We start from the raw sequence: 25783 nt of genomic DNA, 5'->3' as shown, positions 1-25783 counted from the left end.
ACACAAATCTACATTATTAAAACTGTTCAGACAGACAAACACAGTAGATAGATAGATAGATAGATAGACAGATAGATAGATAGATAGATAGATAGATAGATAGATAGATAGATAGATAGATAGAGATGTTTTTTAAGTGTTTTAATGATAATTTTATATGTTGTTTTTGAAAAATTATTATTTCATTTTCACTTTGATAATCAGGTATTAAATGTGTGTAACCTGGAGGATTTACCCAGTTAATGGTATGATACAATATAAAGGTGTGAAACATTGATTACTCTTTACTTTTATTTTACCCTTAAATGTGTGTTAGTGATTATTTCACCAGTGTACACATATTTTGACATTAACAATGCATTGCTCAGCTTCCACTGCTGTGATGGGACAAAACTAGACAAATATTAGATTTGTTTTCAGTGCTTAACATATTTAACACATAACTATTCTTCAGTTTTTTTCACCTTTTAAAGCTTTGCACGCAAAAACATGAAAAAAGAAGCTAATTAATTGTTTATAAAATATTTTAAACGTTGGCACAGGAATGAAATTTAAAAAAGGGGAAAATGTAAAGTTATTCACTACATGGACAGTGTATCTTGGAACTTGTAAACTAATCTATTTTGAAAAAAAATCTCATAAAAATTTATTTTAGTCTATACAGTAGAAATTAATTAATTTTCCAAAATATTTTATGTGCTTGCCCATTTAAGGGTTAAAGAAAATAGGATTGCAAGCCAGAATATGAGATTAAATGTTAGAATAGACATGTTTGCAGTGAGACTTGCCTCTGACGGTCCTAAAGCCACATTTGAAACACATTTCATTATTCCAAACTTATTAGTTGTGAGTCACTGTGAGTCAGGTCGCTAGGTCTGGGCCGTGGGGGAGTGGGTGGATGAGGATGAGGGACGGAGGGACGGAGGGACGGATGAGGAGGAGGGGGGAGGCGGGACGTGCAGAAGTTGTTCATGTCGGCAGAGCGCACCGCGAGTCCAACCTTTCCACGCTCGGGAACGCAAAAGAAAATGTTGCTCTAATCTTTGACGCTTTGCAGACGTCTGTAGCAGGTCACTGACAAAACTTCAATCATCGGCACAATCTTTTATCCGCAGAAAACGTCTCCAAGCGCCGATGTATCGATGAATTTCTCCGGGAAACTGACAAACGTCCTCCTGCTGGTGCTCCTCGCAGCGCAAGGTAAGCACGGCGAAGCACAGCGCGCTGTAGATCGGTGCAAAAGTAAAATTACACTCGTTATCTTTGGATCGCCTTATTTAGGTTTCATGTCAGTATTTTCTAGCTTGATCGTTACAGCACTTTTAAGTTTTCTGCACATCAAGTTACCTCTCCTGTGCGCCAGTGAGTAAAAGATGAGTGAAAGCAAAAGAAATAAAAAAGCTCGATAAAAGCAGAAGGGAATCAATTCAATCTGGACAAATCAGACAAACTTTACTTGTGTTATTAATCAATATGGATGATAGGGGCATGAATGAAACTTGAGCATGATAATGACAAATGCAAACACGATTTATGGCAGAAACCGGCAGCACACCTCTTTCATTATTCTGTCATTGAAAACTCAGGTTCGCACAACTCGCAGGAAATCAAGAGTTGATCTTAACCTCATATTTTGATGTAAGATGCTGTGACTCCTCTTTTGCGTCCTGTTTGCTGCTCCATCAGAAACGTTTCCTCTACCTTGTCTTTTCTTCTCTGAGTCTCTGTGAATAATCCTATAATCTCTGCAAACTTGTATAGTCACTGTGATGTTGGAGGGAGGGACCCAAATGGTGCATGGAAACATTCAAACAAGATATTTTAATATGCACACAGCCAGTGTTGAGTTTTCCTAGGAGTTGATGATCTGTGATCGTGACATGTCGCATCATAGCTGATACCTCAGCGCCTGGAGCTACTGTGAAGCAGTCATCTGTGCACAAAAGGAGCCAACACATGGATGACATACGTTTCTGCAGCAGCAGCGGCTCAATGACTGTAAAATGCTGATTACATCCCTCTGTATCCTCCTGATGCAGATGGCTATGGGCTCCCTCCACCCACAGAGGTCAGAGGTCAGGGTTAGTTACAGGACAGATGCTCTGTGGAGCTGTAGGGAGTCTTGCTCAAGGGTATTTCTGCAGGCAATGTGGTCTCTAGCACCTAGGTCAAGCCCAAGTTATCATAAAAACTCATTTCCCTTGTGGTTTGATTTGATGTCCGTATTTTGTGACATTAAATCACAGCTGGATCGCTCTGTCAAGTTGTTTTGCTCTCTGTGTGATACACATATCTTCTATTTTCTTCCGTCTTTGGTTCATGTTCAGGCTGCCAGTCTCACGTGTGCTTTAAAACAGTAGATGTTGAAGTGGGGTCCTTGAGTGGCTCCCAGGGGACCCAGAGCAGAGCAAAGAATAGATAAATGCTTTAAAGCAGAACTTTGTGCTGCGTTCACATGTATCTGAATGGTTATTTTAATCCTGAATTTCGTATCACCATTCATATCCACACAAAGAGTAAACAGACGCAGGTTTCTGGGGAGAGCGTCTTTACCGGTGGGAGTGCCAAGCATAATGGGTATCTTATCTACTTGGAGGATAAAATAAGTTGTTTTTAAAGTGGTAATATGTTTTTTGGCAGCGTCTTTGTTCTAAGTGCTCACTGCTGTTTTTGCGCTTTAACACCTGTCAGTCAAACAGTGCGGGGATCCTGCTGCTGTGATGTTACTTTCTGTTGCTGAAGTTTGAGTTTCTAACTGCCATATAAAGACAGTGAGCAATAACTACAGAGGCAGTGGAGTTGTGAAAAGGAGTTTAAAATTTTCTGGCTGGCTGTTGAACCACATAACAGATAGAAAAGTTGCCATGCCTTCATTTTATGCCCTTAAGCTGATTATCTTAACACCTCACAAAAAAAAATCATTGCCATAGAATCAACATAACAAAATCACTTTTTCCAGGGGAGAAACACTTTCTACTCACAATTTCAGCTGTCTTGACCCTTTTAACTAGTTTGTTTAAGAAAATAAACTAGATTTTGATTATTTTTAATTCATAATTTATAGGAATTTAAGGTCCAGTGTGTAAGATTTATGGAGATTTATCAGAAGAATATAACACAATGTTGTATATAAGTAGGTTTATCATTAGGGTATAATCACCTTAAAATGGGCCTTTTATATCTACATAAGGCGCAGGTCCTGTTCCATGGTGGCCACCATGTTCCATCACCAGTAGCCCACACAGAATAAACCAAACACTGGGTCTCGATGTGGTCTTTTGTGCAGGTTTTGTGACCACTGTAATTTCTCCTGCATGCTTGGAAGGGGAGAGTTAGAAGAGATGTTTGCAATCTTCAAAATCACCGCTAGATGCTACTACATCCTACACACTGGTCTTTAAATGTATCTTTGTTTTGCTTTGTTTGCTCTGTGTCTTTGTGATTGGAAAAAAACTGTTACCATGCCTTAAAGCTGTGATGTTGCATTATGTAGTTTATGATTATCTTTACAAAGAGTGAAGGACAGTAAAAATTTGCGGCTTCAAGCCATTCGTGGAGAGGATGAACATGATAAATTGTGGCTGGGCCAGTCAATACATGTACGTCTATAACCCTTAATCACATTTTAGTTAATGATGTTACTGAGTAAATGACATGTGTGCTGATTGTGCCTGTAGATCAAAGTGAATCAGAAAAGATGCTTTGTGATGGTGTAACTAAAGATTTTACTGTGAAAAAATTTGACCCTGCCATAAAACATTGCCTTTTTTGAATGGAGTTTGGTTCAGTCGTCCGTCCACTCAGCAGAGGGTATTTTATGCTAATCATTCACAGAAATTGAGCAGACATACCTTCTGATAATGAACCTTGTAAACAGCATAAATAAACAGAAGTGGGGCTAAAACCAAGCTGCTTTTTATTTCGTAGTAAAAGATTGTTTAATAAGCACAGATGGCTATCAAAATAGAGATAGCAGCTCTGCTGTGCCTCAGATGTAATGCATTTACAGCAAGGCCAGATTACCAAAATGGCAAAATAAAGTGTCTTAACAACATAAAAAAGTGACATATGTCATATTAAGATGCTATTAAATCAGCAAAGACCTCAGGATTTGTGCCAGTCAAATCAGAAGGGCAGTTTTCACTCAAAAAGGGGCGGAGGCATAACGTAAGGCAAAGTACCCGAATAGGCTGCTATCGCCTGTAGACAAACAGAATTTCAGAAAGTCAGAATGAGGTCTTAGTCTTGACCAAATATGTTGTTTGTGTTTTCTTGCTTTGTTTACCCATGCTGTGTATCACTCACACTAAAAGTCTTCTTCGGTTTATCTCATACAAACCAGACACACTGTGCTTTGAACAGACTGTAGGAGGTGTAATTATTCTGACTTTAACTTCAGTCACAGCCATGTTATATGCTGATTTTGAGACTTTTTTTTTTTTTTTTTACTTATAAACCCAGAGTGCAGGAGTGAGTTCATCCCATATGTGGTACCCGGAGTCTCCCTGTGGGAGCAGCACTAAGTGCCTTCGTACTGTCACGCTCCAGTCATCATGTAAGAGACACTGGGTTCACACATCCTGTAACCTGATGCAGACTCAGAGTTAAAGGGAAGGGATGTGTCTCCGTGTGACATGTGGGATGGACTCTCTCACTCTCCCTGTCATTCTCTTCAGCTGGAGAGATTTGCCACAGCTGACTGCTTTGTCGCTTTGCCCTTCAACTGGGCAAATTTCAAAAGGAACAAGAAAACGGTGCCGTGAAGGGATGACAGTGTCAATCCTCTCACAGCAGAACAGATTCTGCAAAAGTGAGAGGAAGTCTGCTCCGTGCCCTTGCTAGTTGCTAGTGACTTTGCTATTTGGGAAGGAAAATGAAAGGATTTTGCCCTCACCTTTCTTTTTCCCCACTCTCTCCTGTCCTTCCCTCAATCCTTTATTGGCTGTGTGAGCTTTTGTATGATTCGGCACCAAGGCTGTGTATGCAGATAAGTGCCTGACATTGACTCACACATACACTCCCAGTGGGGGTCTGATTAGTGGGCTACAGAAGGTATTGTCTCCTGCCATCCAGAATCAGGTGATTTGTCCCCATAACAGAGAAAATGCTGATCCTGCAGTCCATGGGATTGAAGTATTTTAGTCGAAAATAGATTCTGGTTGGAGTAGGTTGAAGGTAGGGGGTGAGAGATCTGCACAGTACGGGGCTGTTTAGGTAGACACTCAAAATAAAGTCACAGTCTGTGTGATGGGTTGTAGTGCACATCAGCACATTTCAGGTTTGAGATCGAGTGATAAAAATGAGTGAAATTGCATGATGCATCCCCCCGCAGCATCTTGCCCACATCATCTCCAGCAGAAATAGCTGAGGGAGATGTCCAGCCATGCCTGCATTATACTGATCTGATCCGCATTATGTTTCAGCCTTCACCCTTTATCTCACTTTACTGTGTATTTTAATAGGCTGCAGCTGCGTGTTAACTTTGTAAAGAGGATCTGCCTTTTCAAACAAGTTCTACCCAAGAGAGCAGAAAGTGCAGACTGCTAATTAGCCAAAAAACCTTTCACAGCTGGATGTTTAAAAGTGATCGTTTGGATTATTTACGCACTTAAAAAGAGTTTTCAAATCAATATCAGTTTAAGTGTACGCTATATTTAGAATATTTATATATATAGAATAATATATAACTAAGAGCAGTTTCCTGTCAGAAAGGCTGTCTGACAGCAAAGTAAAGTGTTGAAAATACTCTAAATATAGTGTACACTTAAACTGATGTTGATTTTTGTAGATGGAGTTTTTAAGTAGCAGTTGCATAATCTGTTCATTTCTTAGCTTCTGTGCTGGTACTCCTCTCTGCTTCTTTAGACTGGAGGGAATCATCTACTGTAACTAATACACTAACTGTCAGCAAGTAACTCACATAACCATTCATCAAATAATCTGAACTGTCCCTTTAAATCAATGGACATTGTGGTGTGTGTTCTAGGCAACAAATCAAACGTTGTTTCTCACACCAGCAGCTGAAATGGTTTATATTAAGCCTCTGTAGCCGTTATCTAAGTCTGCTTGTATGGAGTTGTCTGCTTGCATTGCAGCATCATCAAGCATATTTGCTGCCAGACTTAACTGCTCTTCTGAGCTGGGAACTACAGAGCAGCTCTCTGGTTTCTCTCCCAGAAGCAATATAGTTGCAGCCTGTGTGTGTTTCGTGTGCGTGTGGCTTAAGGACTGTGTGGTGGCTTCAGGATCCTCTTAACGCGATTGTCGTCTGATTATTGCAACCGAACCCCCCCCCCACCCCATCCCTTGCACACATACAGTTTACCAACCACAGTCAGAGTCAGAGACCCCCTATGGATTGGCTTAGACCATTATACCCCCCTCCAACCATCAACCACACACACACTGTCACTTTCTCTCTCACACATATACACACACACACAGACATCCTCCTCCAGACAGCCCTGCTGCCTGATTCCTCTGGGACATCCTGGTGTTCAGTGCTGGCGATGAACTGAGTCACGCTTTAGGATGGAGGGGGAGAGGGTGAGAAGTAGAAAAGCTAGAGATGAGGTTGAGCAAGACAACAGATGCCTCAGATTGAGGACAGGATTATTTGAGCATTTTGCCTCTACTTTTCTTACCCTGTACTTTCTTTTTACACATCTACATTTCGTATTGACAGCATTACATTTGATGCATCTAGTTACCCCAAGTTGTTGCCACATAAATTAGACCTTCAAAATATACCATAGCTGCCTTATTGGCATGTTTTGCATAGGGTCTTTCTGATAACAGTATCATAAAATGCCTCTGATACTGTCTAAAATGCGGCACTGGGTATCAGTGAGTATGTATGTCTATATCTTCTAATACCACTAAATTTATTAGCCCCAAGCAGTGTCTCATGTTATGGTCAGTGGAGGAGAGAAACACCAGTTTCACCCCATTATATGTTGCTGCAAAAAGTCTGTGTTATTGTTGCCAGCTCTTGGTAAACAGAAGTTTCAGAGTTTCTCCAGGAGTTGCTGGTGTTTTAGTGGAGCTAAGGCTCACACTGCAAACCTGACTGACTGAGTTGGTGACTGACTAAGAGACTGACTGACTGCAGTTTGACAGTGTAACTGTGTTGTGAGTTTTCCCTGTTCTCTTTTCTCCACACTCACACACCTACAACTCACTCTTCCATTCACACAGCGGTTCACCTGCAGGACGTTTCATAAACTCACCCAAAAAACATAACTGGGATTTCCTCGTTTTGGATTTTTTGCCCTTTGTGATTATGTTTTCACAACAGCAGGTGAGTCACATTTTGAGAGGGATTATTGTTAATGACAGAGCCTGCTTAAACAATCAAAACCAATGTGGTAAGAAATGAAATCAGGTGCACTGACAACGGCATAGACATATACAGTAAACACTGTGTTTCTCTGCAGAGTGTGTGCTGTCAGACCTGTCACACACAGCTGAGTGAGCAGGTGTAGGAGGGGTAGAAGCTTGAGATCGTCCACTAATCAATTGCAGATAAAAGACAGACAGAAAAAAAAAAAAAAAAAACAGATAGCGAAAAGGGTCACAAAATATACCTGGGCTGAAGGCAAGTTTCTGTGTGTGAAACGCTGCAGACTGTCTGTTCACAAACAGGTCCACTGTCATAACTTTGTGAGAGTGAGAAAGAGAGAGAGGGTTGTGTGTAGGAGGGAAACCCAGACCAGCAAAAGATTCACAAGAATTTTTCAAATCAAGGGTTCCCTTTCAGATTGGCAGCCATCGGCCAGTGTTGTTGCAGGCCACCACAAATAAATAAAGGTATGGGAACACTGGGCTGACTGACCATCTCCATCACTTTTTGAGTCACCTTTCTTTTGTGATTGTGAACTGGTTTGGACTGACCTGCTCTGGAGTTGTGGGGAAAACAAAACACACTCTTTACCAAGTAGACTGAACTCTGAGATTCTTACAAAAAAAACCAAACAACAACAAAAAAATTCACTGTTATCCGATCAGTGCTCAGCCAATCAGTATCTGCCAATACACAAAGTTCAGGTATTGGAGGTGGTATGGGGAAGGCAAAAATGATATTTGAACATCTCTAGTTTTGCAGTAGCTTAGTGTGTTTGGTGTACCGATGCACAGACTTTAAACACTGATAGTTAACACAGCGGAGTTAAATAGGTTCATACATACATCGCCCCCTTTCCGTCCCACATCTGTTTTTGCACAAAAGAGTCACAAGAGATGGCGATGGTCTTGGTATTTCGGTCGTCTTGCAGTTGCAGTTGTCTTGTCGAATTCCTTCTTCAGTTTGAACCTGTTCTCTGTTTTTTTGAAGTACTCTGAGACTTTAGTGAAATCTCCCCAGCATCATCCATGACATCACCAGGTTAGGCTTCACCATGGTGACAATTTTCTGAGGTGAATTCCTCAACGACTGCCTTCATGCATTGATAAAAATTCTCACTAGCAGTGTCGTACTAAATTCCCACAAAATGCTCAACCACGGTGGTGAAAGTGATTTCAGTTTGCTATAAAGAGGATGTACCAGGGTTTTCTGTTTCATTGTCATAGCGTCCTGCTCAGAATCCATCAGTAGATACGTTGTAAGCTATTGATCCAACAAGCCATTTTCCATTACTTACCTGTGTCTGGGTTATGGAAAACAATGTTCTTTCTTTAAGAATTTCCTTCCTCTTGATGGTTTCTGAGAATTTCTCAGGTCAGTGTGGGAAATGTAATCTTTCCAGCATGCCCCAGGTCAGAGATTTACCCATTTGGTGCAACTCCAGAGGGACAAAACTGGATCATTATTGCCATCTTGAGTAACTCATGTCAGTATTGAAGAGCTGTAGCTTAACGTTGAGAAGCTCTTCTTGCCTCAGTTCTTCAATCTGCCTAACAATACAGCTATCAAGTCATTTGCTCGACTGTATCCATTATCTTGTTCCTTTCACACAACTCAGGGCTTTAGGCTGTAAGTGAGGGTCAGGTCAGAGATTATCTGGTTAATTTTATTTTATTATTCATTTTATTTCAACTCATTCCCTTTGGATTCCCTGCTAATCTTCTCTGAAAGGATCCAGAAGCTATACTTTCTAATTCTGATTGGGAGAATACTATTAAATCTTGAAGATACATGGAGTTCATCAGGCCTGAGTTATTTTAAAAGAGCATAAAAAGCTGTGAAAGCTTTGACATGAATGTTTTGACATGACACAGTAGGAACACAGGCGTACAGGTGTAAAGCTCCTTCAGGGCCTTGTTTTGCTTGTTGGCTCATTATCACTCTGTCATGGCTTAATGAGACTCTTGAATTGAACAGAACCATTGTTAAAGTTATTAGTAACACCTGTGCTTTTTCTATTTAGACAAGTCAAAGTGTCTGCTGTGAAAAGAGCCTTTTAGTGTTGAGTGTAATAATTACATTGTAGGAAGGACATGTTTCCCCAGTGGCTTAAAATGAGTGGAACTGATACAAGATATTGTGCGGACACACAGAAGGTTTTTAAAATCTTTACTCTGAACACTGATTCAGTGAATGCTGCTGGCACGCTCGATCAACAGGCCTTCTCCAGCTTCACTGCGGGGACAAGTACACATCAGTGTTGATTACTCAATTACCTGCAGCTGTGACTGCAGCACTGTGAAAAACACATCAACCTCTCACTCCAAACAGCGTTTCTGAATGTAATGCTGTGTTCCAGTCAAAGTCAGAGATAAGAATTTCCAAGTTCAAATTTCCAACTTCTAACCCTCAAGTGTTTTAGGTGTTTGAGGCAAAGATGAACAAAAATCATGGCTGACCATGACAAACTGATGTTTCTTTGGCAAGTGTACACACAAATTAACTCTCAGTAGTGCAGCCAGAAATAAATTATGCACAAGGTAATAGACACAAATATATATTTATTTTACAGCATTAGTAAATATTCCATTTCATGGTAATATTTGTAATATATTTGACATAAATTTACATGCAGAACAGGTTTTATTTATGGTATTATGTATTATTTTAGTTAAACACAAGCAAATATACTTCACATAGCCTTTTAGTTGATAGAAGCCTAAAATAAAACATCACCAATGTTATAAAGTGTTGTAGTAAAATAAATTGTACAGGGTGTCCATAAAGTCTCTTTACAATTTAACAAATTTATTACAAAAGCAAATGAATAGACAAATCTGTGTTATTATTACAAAATGAAAAGGAGATATTGAAGTTTTTTTTGCCTCATTTAATACACCTCTATATGGGCACCGTTTGTCGCATGAAGCACATTGAGACGGTACTCGATTTCTTGCCACGTTCGCTGTAGCACAGCCTCATCAATGGTGGCAATGGCATCAGTGACCTTTTGCTTCATGTGTGAAGCATGAATGTGGTTAAAAACTTTGATAACCACTGAGTACATAGAACAAATCTGATTAACATATCTCATCAATTGCTTTTGTAATAAATTGTTTAAATTGTAAAGAGACTTTGTGGACACCCTGTATCATTTTCCTCCTCTGTGCACTGCTGAGGGTTCAAGAGAGTGTACAATGAAACTCATCAGTTTCTCAGGGCCAGCCATGTTTTTTGATCACTTTTGATGCCGAGCACCTGTAACGCTTTGAGGTGAGATGGTTGAAATTTCAGCTGGGAAATTCTGATCTTCAGTGTTGGCTGTGACACAGCATAAGACTCAAGTGTTGCAGCAGTGTGCTGTTACATTTTCAGCTCCTGTTGCAGCAGACACCCTTTACAAATGACACTCTGAGGCAGCTTTTATGATTTAACATGTATGATAATCCCAGGTGTTAATGATCATACTTAGTCACATGAAAACACATAATTGAATCTGTAATTCAACTCTTCAGTGGAGCGAATGAGTATTGAGTTTTATTTCCTTTTTAAACACTTAACTGGAGTGCTCTCTCTTCTCTTTCCCTCCCATCTATCTGTTTGTTCGGTGCGCTGTCTGTCCATCTGCCGAGCTCATTCATCACTGCTGTTGATAAATTCACTGGATAAGTTCAAATTACACAAACAGTGTCAGATCTCATTACTTTTTTAAGGAACTTTTGTTGATGACTGTGTTCACTCAGATGTTGAGTTACAGGGGATGAACATCCCTTTGCTATCTGTGTGACACGCAGCAACATCTCAGAGGATGTGAGGGAAGCATTAAGCCAGAATCTTTCTTTTTTTTTTTTATCCAGATGGTTAATGTGACATTAGGTGATCATAGAGTCATAGATTTTTGCTGTGACTCAGCTTAGGGGTATGTAAGGCTACACATTGTCAAGATGTTGTGATCCATCCCAGATGCTGTTAGTTGCTTTTCGTGATGAGATAAAATGAGTAAGTCCCAGCATCCCACTGATTGCTATTTTTCTTGCCACCTGAAATAAAAACTTTTCTCAGCTTCAAGTCAAAAGACTGGGGGATATTTACTAAGCCTGACACAAATCACTGTCAGGGGAGCATGTCGTCATGTCTGGAAAGTAATGGAGTGCAAATCTGATTTGCGCTGATGAGCTCTGAATACAAGTTGAACTCGTTGTGCGAACATAAATTTGAATTTACTGACATGGTGACAGACCATGAGTTCAGAAACATTTATTTAAAACATTAACGTGATATTTTGATGACAGATGAAACTGACTGAACAGTAACGAGTCCAGACGGTAGCCTACTACTATTAGCTATGGCTATAGACACGAGAACCATTTTTTTGCACCAGGCTTTAACTTGTTTGCTTTTGTTGTAAAGTTGGGCATTTTAGTATGGGAGTCAGTAGGGATTGACTCACTTTCGGAGTCAGCCTCAAGTGGCCATTCAAGAAACTACAGTTTTTGGCACTTCTGCATTGACTCCGATGGTCGCTGCTTGATACCGTCACGTTTTCAGAATTTTGGTACCGAGACATCGGACTTCCCAAGCTGGTATTAAAGGCTTCACCGGCTGAATAGTGTAAATAGTAAACATGTCATTGGATTGGGCTTCGTAAATATGAGAACATCTTTACATGTGGAGAAATGTCCTCTTTTCTTCAGTTTTTTTTTTTACAACATATGCAGAGAATCTGACCGCAAACCTCCAGCATCCTCTCAGATGAAAGCATGGAGGCAAGGAGCTATTGAATTTCATGCATCAGTGAAAAAAATCATATCCTGTTCAGAGTGAGTCAAATCAAAGGTGAGTGGACATACTGTACATAAATAGGAACATGTGCATTCACACAGGCGCACACACAGTTACATGTATGTATGGTATATAGGCGAGCCCTCATACATGAAGACACACATACTGTAGGTTAAACGTGCACCATATGTTTAATAGGATGGTCACAGCACATGCAGTAATCACCGTGGATCCTCTTGTGCGTCATTCAACATGTCACGGTCAGGCCATCAAAAACCCTGGAGAGCAAAGACACGCTATCTAGCTTTTCTCTGCCTGTTCTGGCTGTCACTTTCCTCCTCCTATCTCCTCTCGCCCGCTGTTTCTCTCCCTCTTTGTATCTCTTTTCCATGCACTCACACACACACTGTCAGCAGTGTATTATTGGAGGGTAATTAGTTCCTTCACTGTCCACCACTCGCTCCCAGGCTCATCCTGTTAAGCACATGCCTGATCAAAGAGCCTCCCACAGGCCACGGGTCTATCTGCAGCTTTAGGCTCCTGTAGCCACGAGAGACGGAGACAGACTCACTGTTTGGCTTGCTAATTCTAAATCAATGTAGCTATTTAAGGGTGAAATGCATGACTGCTTGACTTGGCTCCAGAACAGCGTCAGAACAAAGCCTCGTCACTTTGTTACTGCATCACAAAGACAGGAAGGAAAGAACACGCGTCTGGTGAAATGAAACATGACTGTCAGGCTGATTTCATTTGATTTTTATCATCAGAGGCACAGACAGTTCTGTCTACAGTGATTAACAAAGCTTGAGACAAGTGAAATGACACATTAGGTCAGAAATTACTTCTGAACCAATTTTCATCAGTATTAACGGTACATTTTTAGCCTCGCTAGCGGAGAGGGATAACAATGTTGGTTAGTTCATCGCTTTGGCCCAGATTGAGGTCTGAACAACTACGAGATGAATCGTTATGAAGTTTTGAACAGATATTGATGACCCCAAGATGATGTATCATAATGACTTTCATTAACCCCCCCCACAGGATGAACTGTAATAACATGATGTCTTAACGTTTCATCTAGTGTCATCATCTGGTCAAAATTTTAACTAGTTCAGTAGTTTGGTTTTTATTTTTTTCAATCTTATCTTTACTTTATCTGTAGTGCTAATTAAATGTGAGCATGCTAAACTAAGACATTTATTATGGTGAATATTATACTTGTTTAACTGCAGCATGTTAGCGTAGTCACAGAGACAGAGCGCAACACGCCATATTCTGAAAATCACATCCACCTGAGGGGAAAACCGTTGGTGCCACAATACGCTAACAGCATGCCGATAGCTAACTTAAAACATTAGATTTCAGCATGTCACAGGATTATTTTATCATCCTATGTCTACCGGAGAGGAAAACCTCGATGCTTTGTCTGTCTTTTGGTATGGCATCTTATAAAAACTTCTGGGTTCTTCACCCTGTTGGTAGATCTTCCCCAGCATACAGCAGCTTTTAGACATTGTCGGTTTCAGATGGAAATGATAAGAGGGCCCCTTGATACAAAACAAACTCGATGGAGAGCAATGAATTGTGTTCCTCTCCTTTGTGTTGTCCCTATTGTGGTATGTTGGCATGCTGACTTAAGCAATAGCTATGTGCCTTTACATACAGCCTCACAGAACAGCCAGCATGACTGTTTTTCTTGTTTTAAAGTGCACTTCAGTCGGATCTGTTAGGCTTACTATGAAGCAACATGATTTGAGTGTAATATATCAAAGCATCAGGAATTTATTGAAACTCTAATTCCACTGCTGGATCAATTTGAATGTAATACTCTGGCTTTTAACTTTAACTTCATCTCTGTGAGAGGGATGTTACATTTGCTTAAAGGAAGATAGATCTTCATAAATCATAGTGTAAATTTAGTTTCGTGACTACCTCTCTGTAGCTTTCACATGTACACTCATGCATGATCTCTGAGTCACACAAATTAAGTCCTAACATTAAATACCAGGGAGTGTGGTGAGCAGTCGTGGTAACATGCAGAATAAACTGAGGTGAAAGGGCAAAGGTTATAAATTAACTTCCTTTAAGTTAAGGCTGCTTAAGATCTTCAGTGGCCGAACAAAGGAGGGAATTAGGGGAGTGACTATGCCAACAGAGAGAAAAAATATTGGCTTCATTTTTTTTCCCTTTACAGTGAACAAAAGGTCCAATTAATTGACTGATTATAATTGCCCTGGTTTCCCCTCGCCCAATTAGAGGCTTAAACAAGGTTCTGGCAGTGCAGCAAATCGGGGAGCAGCGGGCAGTTTTCAAGTCAGGTACCAAGAGCTGAAATTACACAAGCGTCTCAGGAGAGAGGCCTTTTCATTAAGCTTTAAGACTCAACTTGTCTCCGCCAGTGACCTCAGGAAACTTCTGGAGAGTTTTGAAGCCACTATAGTATAATGCAACTTCTTACCCATAGAGTACTGGAACTAGACCTTTTTTTTTTTTAGTTAGTTAACTTCTTAGGACAATTCTGCTTGTTGAAATGAGATGAGCAACTTCACTAAAGTAAAATAAAAGCAACAGAAAATATACATATGAAGAAGTGCTTTCTGGCAGAAAGACTTGAGAAAATCAGGTGACATAGACTTCCACACAGGAGACTGGTGTTTGACTCCTATGAGATCATTATTGTTGACTTATTGTTTTAAATCTTAGTTGACTTACTGTCTTCAGTTACAAAAAAATCAGTTTTTGTGGTGTGGTTAGGGGTAGGCAACAACATTTCTGCACGAGGCTTCAGAACAGATCATGGTTTGGATAAAAATAGGCCGTGTTTGAAACCATGTGTCTGAAAGGCTTTCTGGCAGAATATTTCCATTAAAGAGCCCTGAATAACTTTCCCATGTATGGGAAATATTTGGGGGAATAAACATGATGAGGACCTGATTTTCATTTACTTCAGTGGACTTGAATATCTTATGCCTCCACTGGTCTGTGTGCTCTATCTAAACTTTAAATTCATCATCATAACTTTGGGGGAGGGAGTGATAAAGATTTAAACTCAATTGTATGTGTGTTATATAGAAGGATAAATTGAAATAGTACATATTCTCCTTTCTGCTGCAGCACTCTGTTCATGTTTTCATTTTCACCTTCACGTTTGTGTTTGGCCACTGTTTTATGTGCACCAGATGTTGTGATTATATAAGTGTTTTTGAATTTCTCACCTGGTAAGCTGAGTCCGCCCCTGAGCTGTTTGTCCCCTCTGAGGAGAAATTAAAATTGTTGTTAAAACCTGTACAATGTAAATTCGCTTAAAAAGTGTGCACACTGTGTTTCTGCATCATCATTGTTGAACTCTTACACACTTCAGATTTAGATAGACCCTCAAATAAACTAACATGGGATGAACTTCAATTACATTATTATTTCCCTGGCAAGTCAGATTTTGTCAACATGAGCAAATGAACAGTGTGAAGTCTCCCAAAATGAGAAACCAGACAGACTGTAATCTGTGATGTCTGCAAGATATTCATCGTGTTTTTAATCCCAGTGGCAATAAAGAGACAACTTGCTTTATGACTTTACTGTATGGACAGTGAATATGAAATATTTTTTCCAGCATATAGGCTGCTCCAAAAAAAGATATTTGATGAAAGTATCATCCTGACTGAAACTATGTGACTGTGTTGGGTGTATGGCAGTGGACGACATGCAGGCTTACATTAGTGATACTAAAATAGAGCTCCTATCAGAAATATAAAAATAAAGTTAAGGCCCTTGGCTAAGTAGGACCTTCTGCTGACTAAAAAGTCACTATGGTTATTTCTGCGGTTGGTCTCATTTTCCACAGAAAACAACAACCACCAGCTTAACCAATTTAACACACAAGCTTGTTAGCTTAGGTCAACTAGCCTGCAATAAATCACTGCAGCTTATATTTTTAATTCATATTTTTTAATATCAGTTTTTGCCTCTAATGAGTGCTAGACAGCTGACTTTCTCTGTAAAAACTGTCCCTAAAACAAACTTGTGGGTGAAAATCTATGAGGCGTGTTGGGGAAAAACAATTTAATTGAAATTTTATTGAAATCACAAAATGGCCTGTTGCAATTTATAAATCACAGGAGGTGGAAAATATGTGTCAGAATATATACATTCTGCAGAGATGTCCTGGCCTACACATTATATTCTACAGACTAAAGATAACATCTTTGTTTAGTACAGATCCCTGCAAAAATCATCGTTTTCATGTTTTTCAATAACAGTGAGAATAAGGATATAAAAATGACCATTTCCTCTATTATCACAAATCATGTCGCAATTTCAATATCAGACAAAATAATCACAGTTAAATATTTTTTCGAAATTGTTCAGCCCTATAACCTGTATGTGCGTCAACCTGCACAGTATTTCAGTTGCTGTTCCTCCTTGTACATGTTTTAGCACTAAGACATCACATATAAATAATCATGATAAGATATCTTTTAGGATCATGAAGAGTAAATTGACAGGGAAATATATTCAAAATAAGGTGGTGAACCAGTTTTACACGCTTCAGGTTTGTAGAGAGTTAACTGACAGAGGAAGAGTGTCCCGTTAAAGGACCATGTTTTATTTAGTTGTTGTCAAGGAAACAAACCTTTTCAGTGAATGTGGCTATTTGTGTGTATATGGGTTGCGTCCCATTTGCCCTTTTGGTGAAGCACATTCTCCTCCGTCTCTGAAATGGTTCACACAGTAAGTGGTAAGTGCAAGTTTGATGGTTGGAGACTGCGTTGAGTAATGTGTGCGTCACATCTTGGATTGAAAGATGTGATGAGAGTGGTTGGCCTCTGCCTCAATATTGTGTCTGAACAAAAAGAGTCACTCAATTCAAAATTCAAGGACACACAGTGGGACCGACTACCCAGGAGCCCTGTGTTTAGTTATCAAGAAGAAAAGGGTGACAGAGAAAAGAGGCTGCTTAGTGAAAAGAAGAACATGACAAAGGAAAGATGGGATGAGGGGATCGAGATGAAGATACAGAGGATATTAAAAGAGAGATTATGTGCATTTACCTGTTATTCTGCTGTGATGTATAGAGGATTTAGAGCTCATTGATTTATTTCTGGGGTTGTGCTGGTGGTGTGAGTGTGTGTGGTCCCAAGTGAAGCAACATTTTCTGCTTGGACAGGCGTGGATCTCCGTGCCATCTGAGGCACCAGCGTTACGAGTGGCAGTTTTCCACAGTATGACCTTCAGTCCAGCCTCACAAAGCCTGCACACACACACACACACACACACACGCACACACACACACACACACACACACACACACACACACACACACACACACACACACACACACACACACACACGTCTTTGGACACTCTGGCCAGCAGCACACCAGTTCTCTTTTGCTTATAGCATCTTGTGTTTGGAGACGTCCTAAAAGCTTGCAGGCTTTCCCTTCCTTGTGTAAACAAGCAATTGAAATGCCTCTCAAAACACACTTCAATCCCTCACAGCCCTCACTCCATCCAGAGCAAAGAGACATCGATTAAACAGTTCAGGGTCATTTCATCTAAATCAATCTAAAACATATTTTCCATTTTACCACTTACCCCCCTGTGGAGTCTAGACATGCAGATATTTGGCTTGATTGCCCAGTACGTCCACTGCACGTCTCAAGTACAATGGAGGAGAATGGAATTTAGATTGTGGTGATCAAAGTAAACAAACCGCAACAAAATGAAATTACATTCACATTCATCATATTAGGGAGGTGACAGAGGCAAATGTCTCCTACCTAGAGGAAATACATTAAAACTGCGTGGGTACCCCTCGTAATGAGTGGGAAAAAAAATGCTTTTTGTGATTTTAGTGAAGTGTCATGGACGAGCCCCCAGTTTGTCACAGCCTGGAGGGAGAGAGAGGGAGATGCATGCATGAATACGAGGTGTGGTGACATGAAAACAAAAACAACGCATGGGAGAGAAAGGAAGAGACTTTTGTGCAAAAAGGTGGCTTTGCAATGAAAGCAAAAAATTTTAGTTTCAAGAGCAACTGTTAACTGTTCGTCTCTCTTTTCTTCTTCTATATTCTGTTAGGCTGCTTTTCATCTAAGGGGGAGGACAGGTTATTTCGGAGGTTGTTCAGGAGGTACAACCAGTTCATTCGACCAGTGGAGAATGTATCTGACCCAGTCACGGTGGAGTTTGAGGTCTCCATATCTCAACTTGTCAAAGTGGTAAGAGTAGAGAATGAAATGCGAATTATCTTTAAACAAAGAGATCATGTCATGTATCAGTCATCCATTCATCAAAGTTCCTTTTCTCTTCCTGACTAATTTGTCCTTTTTGTTCTTACAGGATGAGGTGAATCAAATCATGGAAACCAATCTGTGGCTGAGACATGTAAGTGACACTAACTTTTATGTGATGTTGGTAATGATTATTTATACTCAGTAAGTCATCCTACAGTTTGACTTGTCTTATAGGTCTGGAATGACTACAAACTGAGATGGGCCCCTGTTGAGTATGATGGGATCGAGTTCATACGAGTTCCATCCAATAAAATTTGGAGGCCAGACATCGTTTTGTACAACAAGTAAGTTTTAGTGCACAAGTAGTAAAGAAGAGTCTTGCATATTTCTATAATATCATTTATGTTAAAGTTAGCCATCAAAAGGCTTTATTCAAGTAAGTTACTTGGCCGTCGTACCGTGCTGTGGTCTTTGTCAGTTTGACTGCAGAGTTAGCCCTCAAGCTGCTACATGCTAATGTTATTTATTCATGCTTTCCATTTTCTGACCTTTTGAGTTAAATGTTGTAATGGCCTTTAAGTGAAATGACATTTACATCTTGAAAATGTTCTCTCAAAGTGCTGTAGGTGACTTCCTCGTGGAAGACAAGACCAAGGCTCTGCTGAAGTTTGATGGCACCATCACCTGGGTTCCTCCGGCTATTTTCAAATCCTCCTGCCCCATGGACATCACCTACTTTCCCTTTGACTACCAGAACTGCTCCATGAAGTTTGGCTCCTGGACCTACGACAAGGCCAAGATCGACCTGGTGCTCATTGGTTCAAAGGTCAGAGGGAGTCTCTGGGTCTCAGGGGAGGGATTCTGGTCATATAGCAGTTGTGTAATTGTATTCTACATCTTCATGAAACAATAGTTTTCATTTTTGTGCAAACATTGAAATTATAGAAATGTTTTCCATGCACTTCACGTGTTGATTTCATCAGGTGAACCTGAAAGACTTCTGGGAAAGTGGCGAGTGGGAGATCATCGACGCTCCAGGATACAAGCATGACATCAAGTACAACTGCTGCGAGGAGATTTACCCAGACATCACCTACTCCTTCTACATCCGCCGCCTGCCTCTCTTCTACACCATCAACCTCATCATCCCCTGCCTCCTTATCTCCTTCCTCACCGTGCTGGTCTTCTATCTCCCATCTGACTGTGGCGAGAAGGTCACCCTGTGCATATCCGTCCTCCTCTCCCTCACTGTGTTCCTTCTCGTAATCACGGAGACCATCCCTTCGACATCGCTTGTCATCCCTCTGATTGGCGAGTATCTCCTCTTCACCATGATTTTTGTTACGCTCAGCATCGTCATCACCGTCTTTGTGCTTAATGTCCACTACCGCACCCCAATGACTCACACCATGCCAGAGTGGGTGAGGGCCGTGTTCCTCGGGGTGCTGCCCAGGGTGATGCTGATGAGGAGGCCCATCGACCAGGGTTCCTCCTCCCCTCCCAGTATTACAGGCGGGTCGGGTGGAGGAGGCGGAGGAAGCAGTGGTGGGAACAAGAAGAGGAAGAACAGCATAGGAGGAGGAAGTGGCACAGGGAGTGTAAGTGTTGGGGGTATAACTGGGGGTGTAGCGTGTCCACCGCTGGATGGTGGCTCAGGAGGAGGAGGGGCCACCTCAGCTGGCGGCTCCATGAACTGCGTGGAGTACGGCGAGATGAACCGTGACATGAACCGGGATATGAACAGGGAAATGAACAGAAGGTGCCCCTACAGAGGCAAGGAGGTCCCGACTCCTGTCCCTCCCCCGATGGTGCCACCTCCTCCTCCCCAGCCGCCGCAGACCCAGGGGCCCCAGGAATCAGAGCTGCCAAAGATGCCGAGGCCCCTGAATGCTCCTTCGCCTGTCAATGCTGTCGTAGCCTTCTCCGTGGTGTCGCCAGAGATCAAGCAGGCCATAGAGAGTGTGAAGTACATCGCAGAGAACATGAGGACTCGCAACAAAGCCAAAGAGGTACAAAGACAAACTTGTAAAGCTGAAATGAAAACATGATTTCTTGATTAAACACTTGAAAGAAAAGTCCTCTGCAACCATATTGAAAAACAGTTCATGTTTTAAGTCACTTTCCTAGCAAAAATGCTAAACTTTACTTAGTGTGGGCCCCTTCATTAAAAATATGTACAGATTTTTGTACAGATTCAGTTCACTGAATATGTGATATTTGTTTCATAGCACCAACAATTAATCAAAGAAAAAAAATCATCTTATTAATAGATAATGAAAATAATCAAAACTTGGAAGCCCAATGTTTTGTCATCTCATAAGATGAACAGAAAATATGCACTTGTGCATTTTTGAGAGTTTGGAAGTTATCTAGCAATTATCCCTAACCCTAGTTACCGAAATGTACTTGGGAAGTACAATATCTTCCCATTTGAGTTGAGGTATCTCTCAGCTGGGAGTCTAATAATACTTTAGTTAGTGTACAGTGAGAAGAGTACCCTGTCTTTTTCCTCTTATTCAAGTCTGCATAATGAAACATGAGAATTACTCTTGCTTAAAATATTTTTTTTTATCATACAACTGCAAGATGCCAGTTTGTTTAGACATTTGCGTTATATCGGGTGGCATTGTTTGAATAAGGATCTGCCCCATTCTGCTCTGTTGGAAGGTATTATCACATGTTTGTATAAAAAGTGAAACTGGACTGAAAATGTTAATACTATTCCTGGAAATGTAGGCTTCTTCACATCCTTTTTATTTTCTAATGAAGAAAAATAACATTTAAACCTGAATATGAGATTACATGTAGTGTTAAAGCGCCAAAATCCATTATGTGTCTTAGTTAATACCACAGCTAGCTGCACATATTTACGCCGCACTAACAACAAATGAGTCAAATTCACAAAGTGACTTGGTGTTTAGACATTTTTGCTGCATCTTAAACATGAACACAGTTATTAATTTCACCTTTAGGAAGGAAAATTTTGAATTTATTGCAGTGAGACAGTCCTAAATTTCACGACAAACAGGCACATTACATATATAGCAGATATACAGATAACCAAAAACCCTCTAACTTTGAGCTGATGGAACTGGAGATCAAAAATGCTAAATCACTTACAGGTTTTTTGACTTCTTCCTGCAGCACTCTGTATATTGACTAATAATGTGAAATGATTCATCACTAGATCATTTGTGTTTTGAATGAACATTTGTTGTATGTGGTAAATTAAAGATAATCAACACATAACAAAACAAAACAAAAGAAAGATGCGATGCAGAGCCAGAAAAGGAATGAGAGAAAAATGCATTCCTGTATGCACCCAGCTGCACTAATACATACTACCAGGATCGAAAAGGAGACACAAGCCAAGACAAGTAAAAAACACAACCTTCAGACCGTGCCAGAGATAGAAGGCTATCACAGAGGCTTAGATGACTAACCCCAACCCTTACCTTAAAGTAAACCTGGTCCTAATGCTAACCAGGAGCCTCATATCAAGTCTACACCATGGAAAGAAAATAGTTCCTACATGAATCTGCTTACTGTGGATTATCTTAAGTAACTGGGTCATGATTTCCTGAAAGAGACTTTTATGAGTTTATGAAATGTGTTTTTGTACCGAGTGCCATTTAGTTCCATTATATTAGAGAAAGGGCAGACATCTTTACAGCCGATATCTCCAAAACTAGGGAACTCACACCAAAACTCTGTAGATGGACAAATTACACAACATGCCAGAGAAAAAATGATTTGATTTTGGCATGAACTATTCCTTTAACCCTAAAATAAATGGTTTAACTTGTGAGAACCAGATGTTTTTCCCCAGAATGTACAGAGCACTCAAATAAACACAAACGCAGGACAACAAAGGTATACTGTCTGTGTGTTATCTCTACAGTTAGTAAATGGTGTAGAAACCATTTACACGGGGCTATAAAGGGAGCGTAAAGCTGCTTGTTTGTTGCAGACGGAGGGCTTTGCACGCGCCTCCTGCACACTCTGGATGGCCCTGATACGTTTGTTGCTTCAGCTCCATCTTTTCTTAGCAAAGCTGGGATCTTTCTTTGATGCATGCAGAATAGCCATACTGCCTCTTCTATAGGCATCACAATGGCATTACGGTCAGTGCAGCCATGATCCCATTGTCCACACCTGACTGATCAAGGAATCATACTATATATATGCACACACCCACACACACTCTGCACAAACTACTCCAACAACAACAGCCAGATGCTGGTGTTTCTCTCAGCCTCTCTTACAGTAAAAGTCACAAATGTACTCAACCGACTATGGTGTAAATTATGATGGCAGTTTGTAAAGAAATTGTAATTTAAAAATATTTTCGAGTGTCTTTAGAGTGTGTTACCTCAGAGCAACACAGCATAATAATGGTAATTAATGAGAGAGTTATTCTTATTCTAAATATACTCATGGAAAATATTCAGTTGATTCACCTGAAAAACATTAAAAGCGAACTCTGTAAGTTTGTGTCTGTGGATGTTACCCACTGACAACATTGTACCATTGTGGAACAACCTCTGAATGTGCCAAAGGTAGTAAACATATTTCAGTAAACTTTACATCAATAATCTATCAAAACCAAACTATCATAACCCTCTTCAAGACAAAACAGTGAGTCACATTTCAGTGTCTGATCATTTGTGTTACATTTTCATGCTTGTTTTCTATTTCCTGGTTTGTGCCTTTCCTGGTATGTTGCATTTGCTGTGTTGCTGCCATCTCTGGCTCAAAATAGTTGTTAATTCATTTGTACTCTGTATTGGTTAAACAGTGTATAAACTTAACTATACAATATCAAAATTGTTATGTAGGAATCCATAAAGGTATGGTGTTAATTCATGGCAGTATTTACATTTTAACAGTTTTCCATCACTTAATTGTTACATGAAGCGCATTAAACTATTAAAAATTAAACTTAACTCATCTATTAATGTGATTCTTTTTTTTCTGATTGTAAAATGACAGAAAAAGGCACTTTCAGACCACTTTTATGAAGAGAGATGATGGAGCTGAACCATGTTAGAAAGGCTGTAAAAAAGGGATTCAACTTGACCTCCAGAGAGTCATGTGACAAATTAAATAATTGCTACTGGTTTCCTTTGGCCCCTCCTCTTTTTTAAAGTATTGCACCATGGTTGAGGCTGTACTGCGTCAATGAAAAGGCCAAAAATGGCTATGTTACCTAGAAGCAACAACAACCGTAGAGGGATAAACACACACACACACACACACACACACACACACACACACACACACACACACACACACACAAGTTTTAGCCATACAGCTCTAGTGTTGACACATTGACATTGAGGGAATGTGGCAGTTTGTGCCATTGCTTGAAACTTCACAAAACGTTTAGCAAAGGTTTCTGGGATTATTTTAGCTGCCTTTTCTTTTCTTTTTTTTTCTACTTACACACTAAATCCCCTTCTTTTCTTCTCTTCAGGTGGAGGATGACTGGAAATACGTCGCAATGGTCATTGACAGGATCTTCCTGTGGGTTTTTGTGACAGTGTGTGTGCTGGGAACACTGGGACTCTTCCTCCAGCCACTCATCAGCTTCTTAAAATGAGACACTTGTCTTTGTGCTGTGTCTTCTTCTTCTTCTCTCTTTTTTGTGTTCCTCGGTCTGTCTCTGTACCCAGCTTGAAATACTTTGGGAATTATCCTTCCCACAGCTCTTACACATCAAACACTGGGCTGTCTTCTTTCTCCTTTTTTTTGGCTTTTTTGTCTCCTCTTTCTGCCTCATGCTCCTCTCTGGGACTCCATCGTCACCGTCAGCCATCACTTCTGGCCCTCAGCTGTCTCTTTCCTCACATGACTTAACCTGGTTTCCCCATTTCTCCTCTGCCTTGCCCTGTCAGTGTGCACGCAGTCCAAGTCTCCTCCTCCTCACCGTTACTGTTTTTTTCTGTCATGATTATCACATCTGCTCTCCTTTTCCTTTCTTTTTGTCAGTTTTTCTCCTCTCCTGTGCCATGTGTTGACCTGCCACTGTAGAATAGCTTATTTCCTCACGGCTGTTTTCTGTCTCCAATTGTGTTCATTCTTCTCTCTATTTTCTTTCTGTGTGTCTCACTGAAAATGTCCACTCAATCATTGTTATTGTACAGCAATGTTTAACAATGTCAGGTAATTATTTAAGTAATTATTATGATAATTACTATAGAAGAACCTCTTAAAATATACAAATCACTGAGAAAGAAGACCCTGAATACCCTCATGTGTTTTGCAGTAGCACTTTGTCATTGTAAGCCAGTGCAATAAGGACAATACACTTTAGAGAAATGTGGTACAGTGTGTCCAAATGTAATTTCTAAGTAAAAGACTTCAGTATTTTCTGACAGCTGGTAATAATATGTATAATAGTGTGATATGAGGGGCTGTTGATGGCTGTCATTTTTTCTTCAGGATGTTTATTTCTGTTATCAATCTTCTGTTTCCCTGTACATATGTTTCTAAATGTTATGAGTTATGCATGCAAGGCTCCTGAGAAGGACACTGGCTATGGCTGCACACACAACGTCTTTTCCATGTCTTCACGCTACATATAATTATGCACTGCACATGAGTTCACAACTTCACTGCAAACTTACAATGTATAGAAACACCTTGAATTGCACAATGTAGATTAAACTTGTAAAAAGTCTTAAAAAGGCCCTACCAACTGTCTCAAGTCATTTCTAATAATAATGTAGGTCCTGGACTCAAACTCTGTGTGGAGTGTGCAACTTCTCCCTGTATCTGTGAGGGGTTCCTCTGATGCTCCAGTGTCCTACGACTGTCCCATATGTCCGGCCTCTTGACACATATGGGACATCTTTTAATGGATAACTTTGGTCTTATTTTTAACTTTGATCCTTTTTCTAAGTTTTTTTTTTTTGGTGACTAATTGGGACAACAATTTTTGAAACTGGTCCAGTATTGAGGGAGCGTGGCAGAAGAGAAACTAAGCTACGATGTAATTCTTATGGATCTTTATAAAAGTGCTTGTTTTTACCACTGACAGGCTTAGACTATTATTAGAAGTGTCTGACAACATCACAGGATGTATTGCTACAGAGGTCACTGTCATTTTTAACATCATCATTCATTATCCTTCAAACTCAACAGAAACAAAATAAAACTCATCAAAAAATGTCTTTGTTCCTCTTCCCACTGTTACAGCAATCACCAAGTCTGGTTGTTTGGTTGTCACGAACTCTTCATTCAGGGCATTAAAGGGGAAAATAGTGAGAGAGGAGCAAAAAGGAGGTCAGACATCAGAGAAGCAACAGGAAGAAATGGCATGTAAAAGTATGGCGTGTATTTTTTATTTTTTTGGTGAGTTTTATTATTTTTTTTCTGTTGAGTTTGATTGAAGTTGATATTAAAAGAACCATTCTTGCAAA

At 40.2% G+C, this 25783-nt stretch overlaps 1 protein-coding gene across 1 annotated transcript; it reads left to right on the top strand.

Annotated features, from left to right (window-relative positions):
• Positions 1-986: 986 nt before the first annotated feature.
• LOC146326729 (neuronal acetylcholine receptor subunit alpha-3-like) lies at positions 987-25053 on the top strand. The gene is made up of 7 exons (XM_084719063.1): positions 987-1200; positions 18205-18344; positions 18466-18510; positions 18594-18703; positions 18978-19185; positions 19343-20368; positions 23836-25053. The coding sequence occupies exons 1-7, from the start codon at positions 1143-1145 to the stop codon at positions 23959-23961; spliced, it is 1713 nt and encodes a 570-aa protein (XP_084575189.1). The 5' UTR covers positions 987-1142; the 3' UTR covers positions 23962-25053.
• Positions 25054-25783: the final 730 nt, after the last annotated feature.

The sequence above is a fragment of the Lutjanus erythropterus genome, chromosome 5 (genome assembly GCF_056507025.1).
Source record: "Lutjanus erythropterus isolate fLutEry1 chromosome 5, fLutEry1.hap2, whole genome shotgun sequence".
Lineage (NCBI taxonomy): Eukaryota > Metazoa > Chordata > Actinopteri > Lutjaniformes > Lutjanidae > Lutjanus > Lutjanus erythropterus.
Note: the sequence above shows the minus strand (reverse complement) of the source record. Positions and strands in the feature narration are given on the sequence as shown.

Bases quoted from the DNA above. Each gene is read 5' to 3' on its own strand.
- LOC146326729 (XM_084719063.1), top strand. From the start codon at position 1,143: ATGAATTTCTCCGGGAAACTGACAAACGTCCTCCTGCTGGTGCTCCTC. The intron at 18,704-18,977 runs GTAAGTTTTAGT...GTTCTCTCAAAG, and splicing joins GACATCGTTTTGTACAACAA to TGCTGTAGGTGACTTCCTCG. The intron at 20,369-23,835 runs GTACAAAGACAA...TCTTCTCTTCAG, and splicing joins CTCGCAACAAAGCCAAAGAG to GTGGAGGATGACTGGAAATA.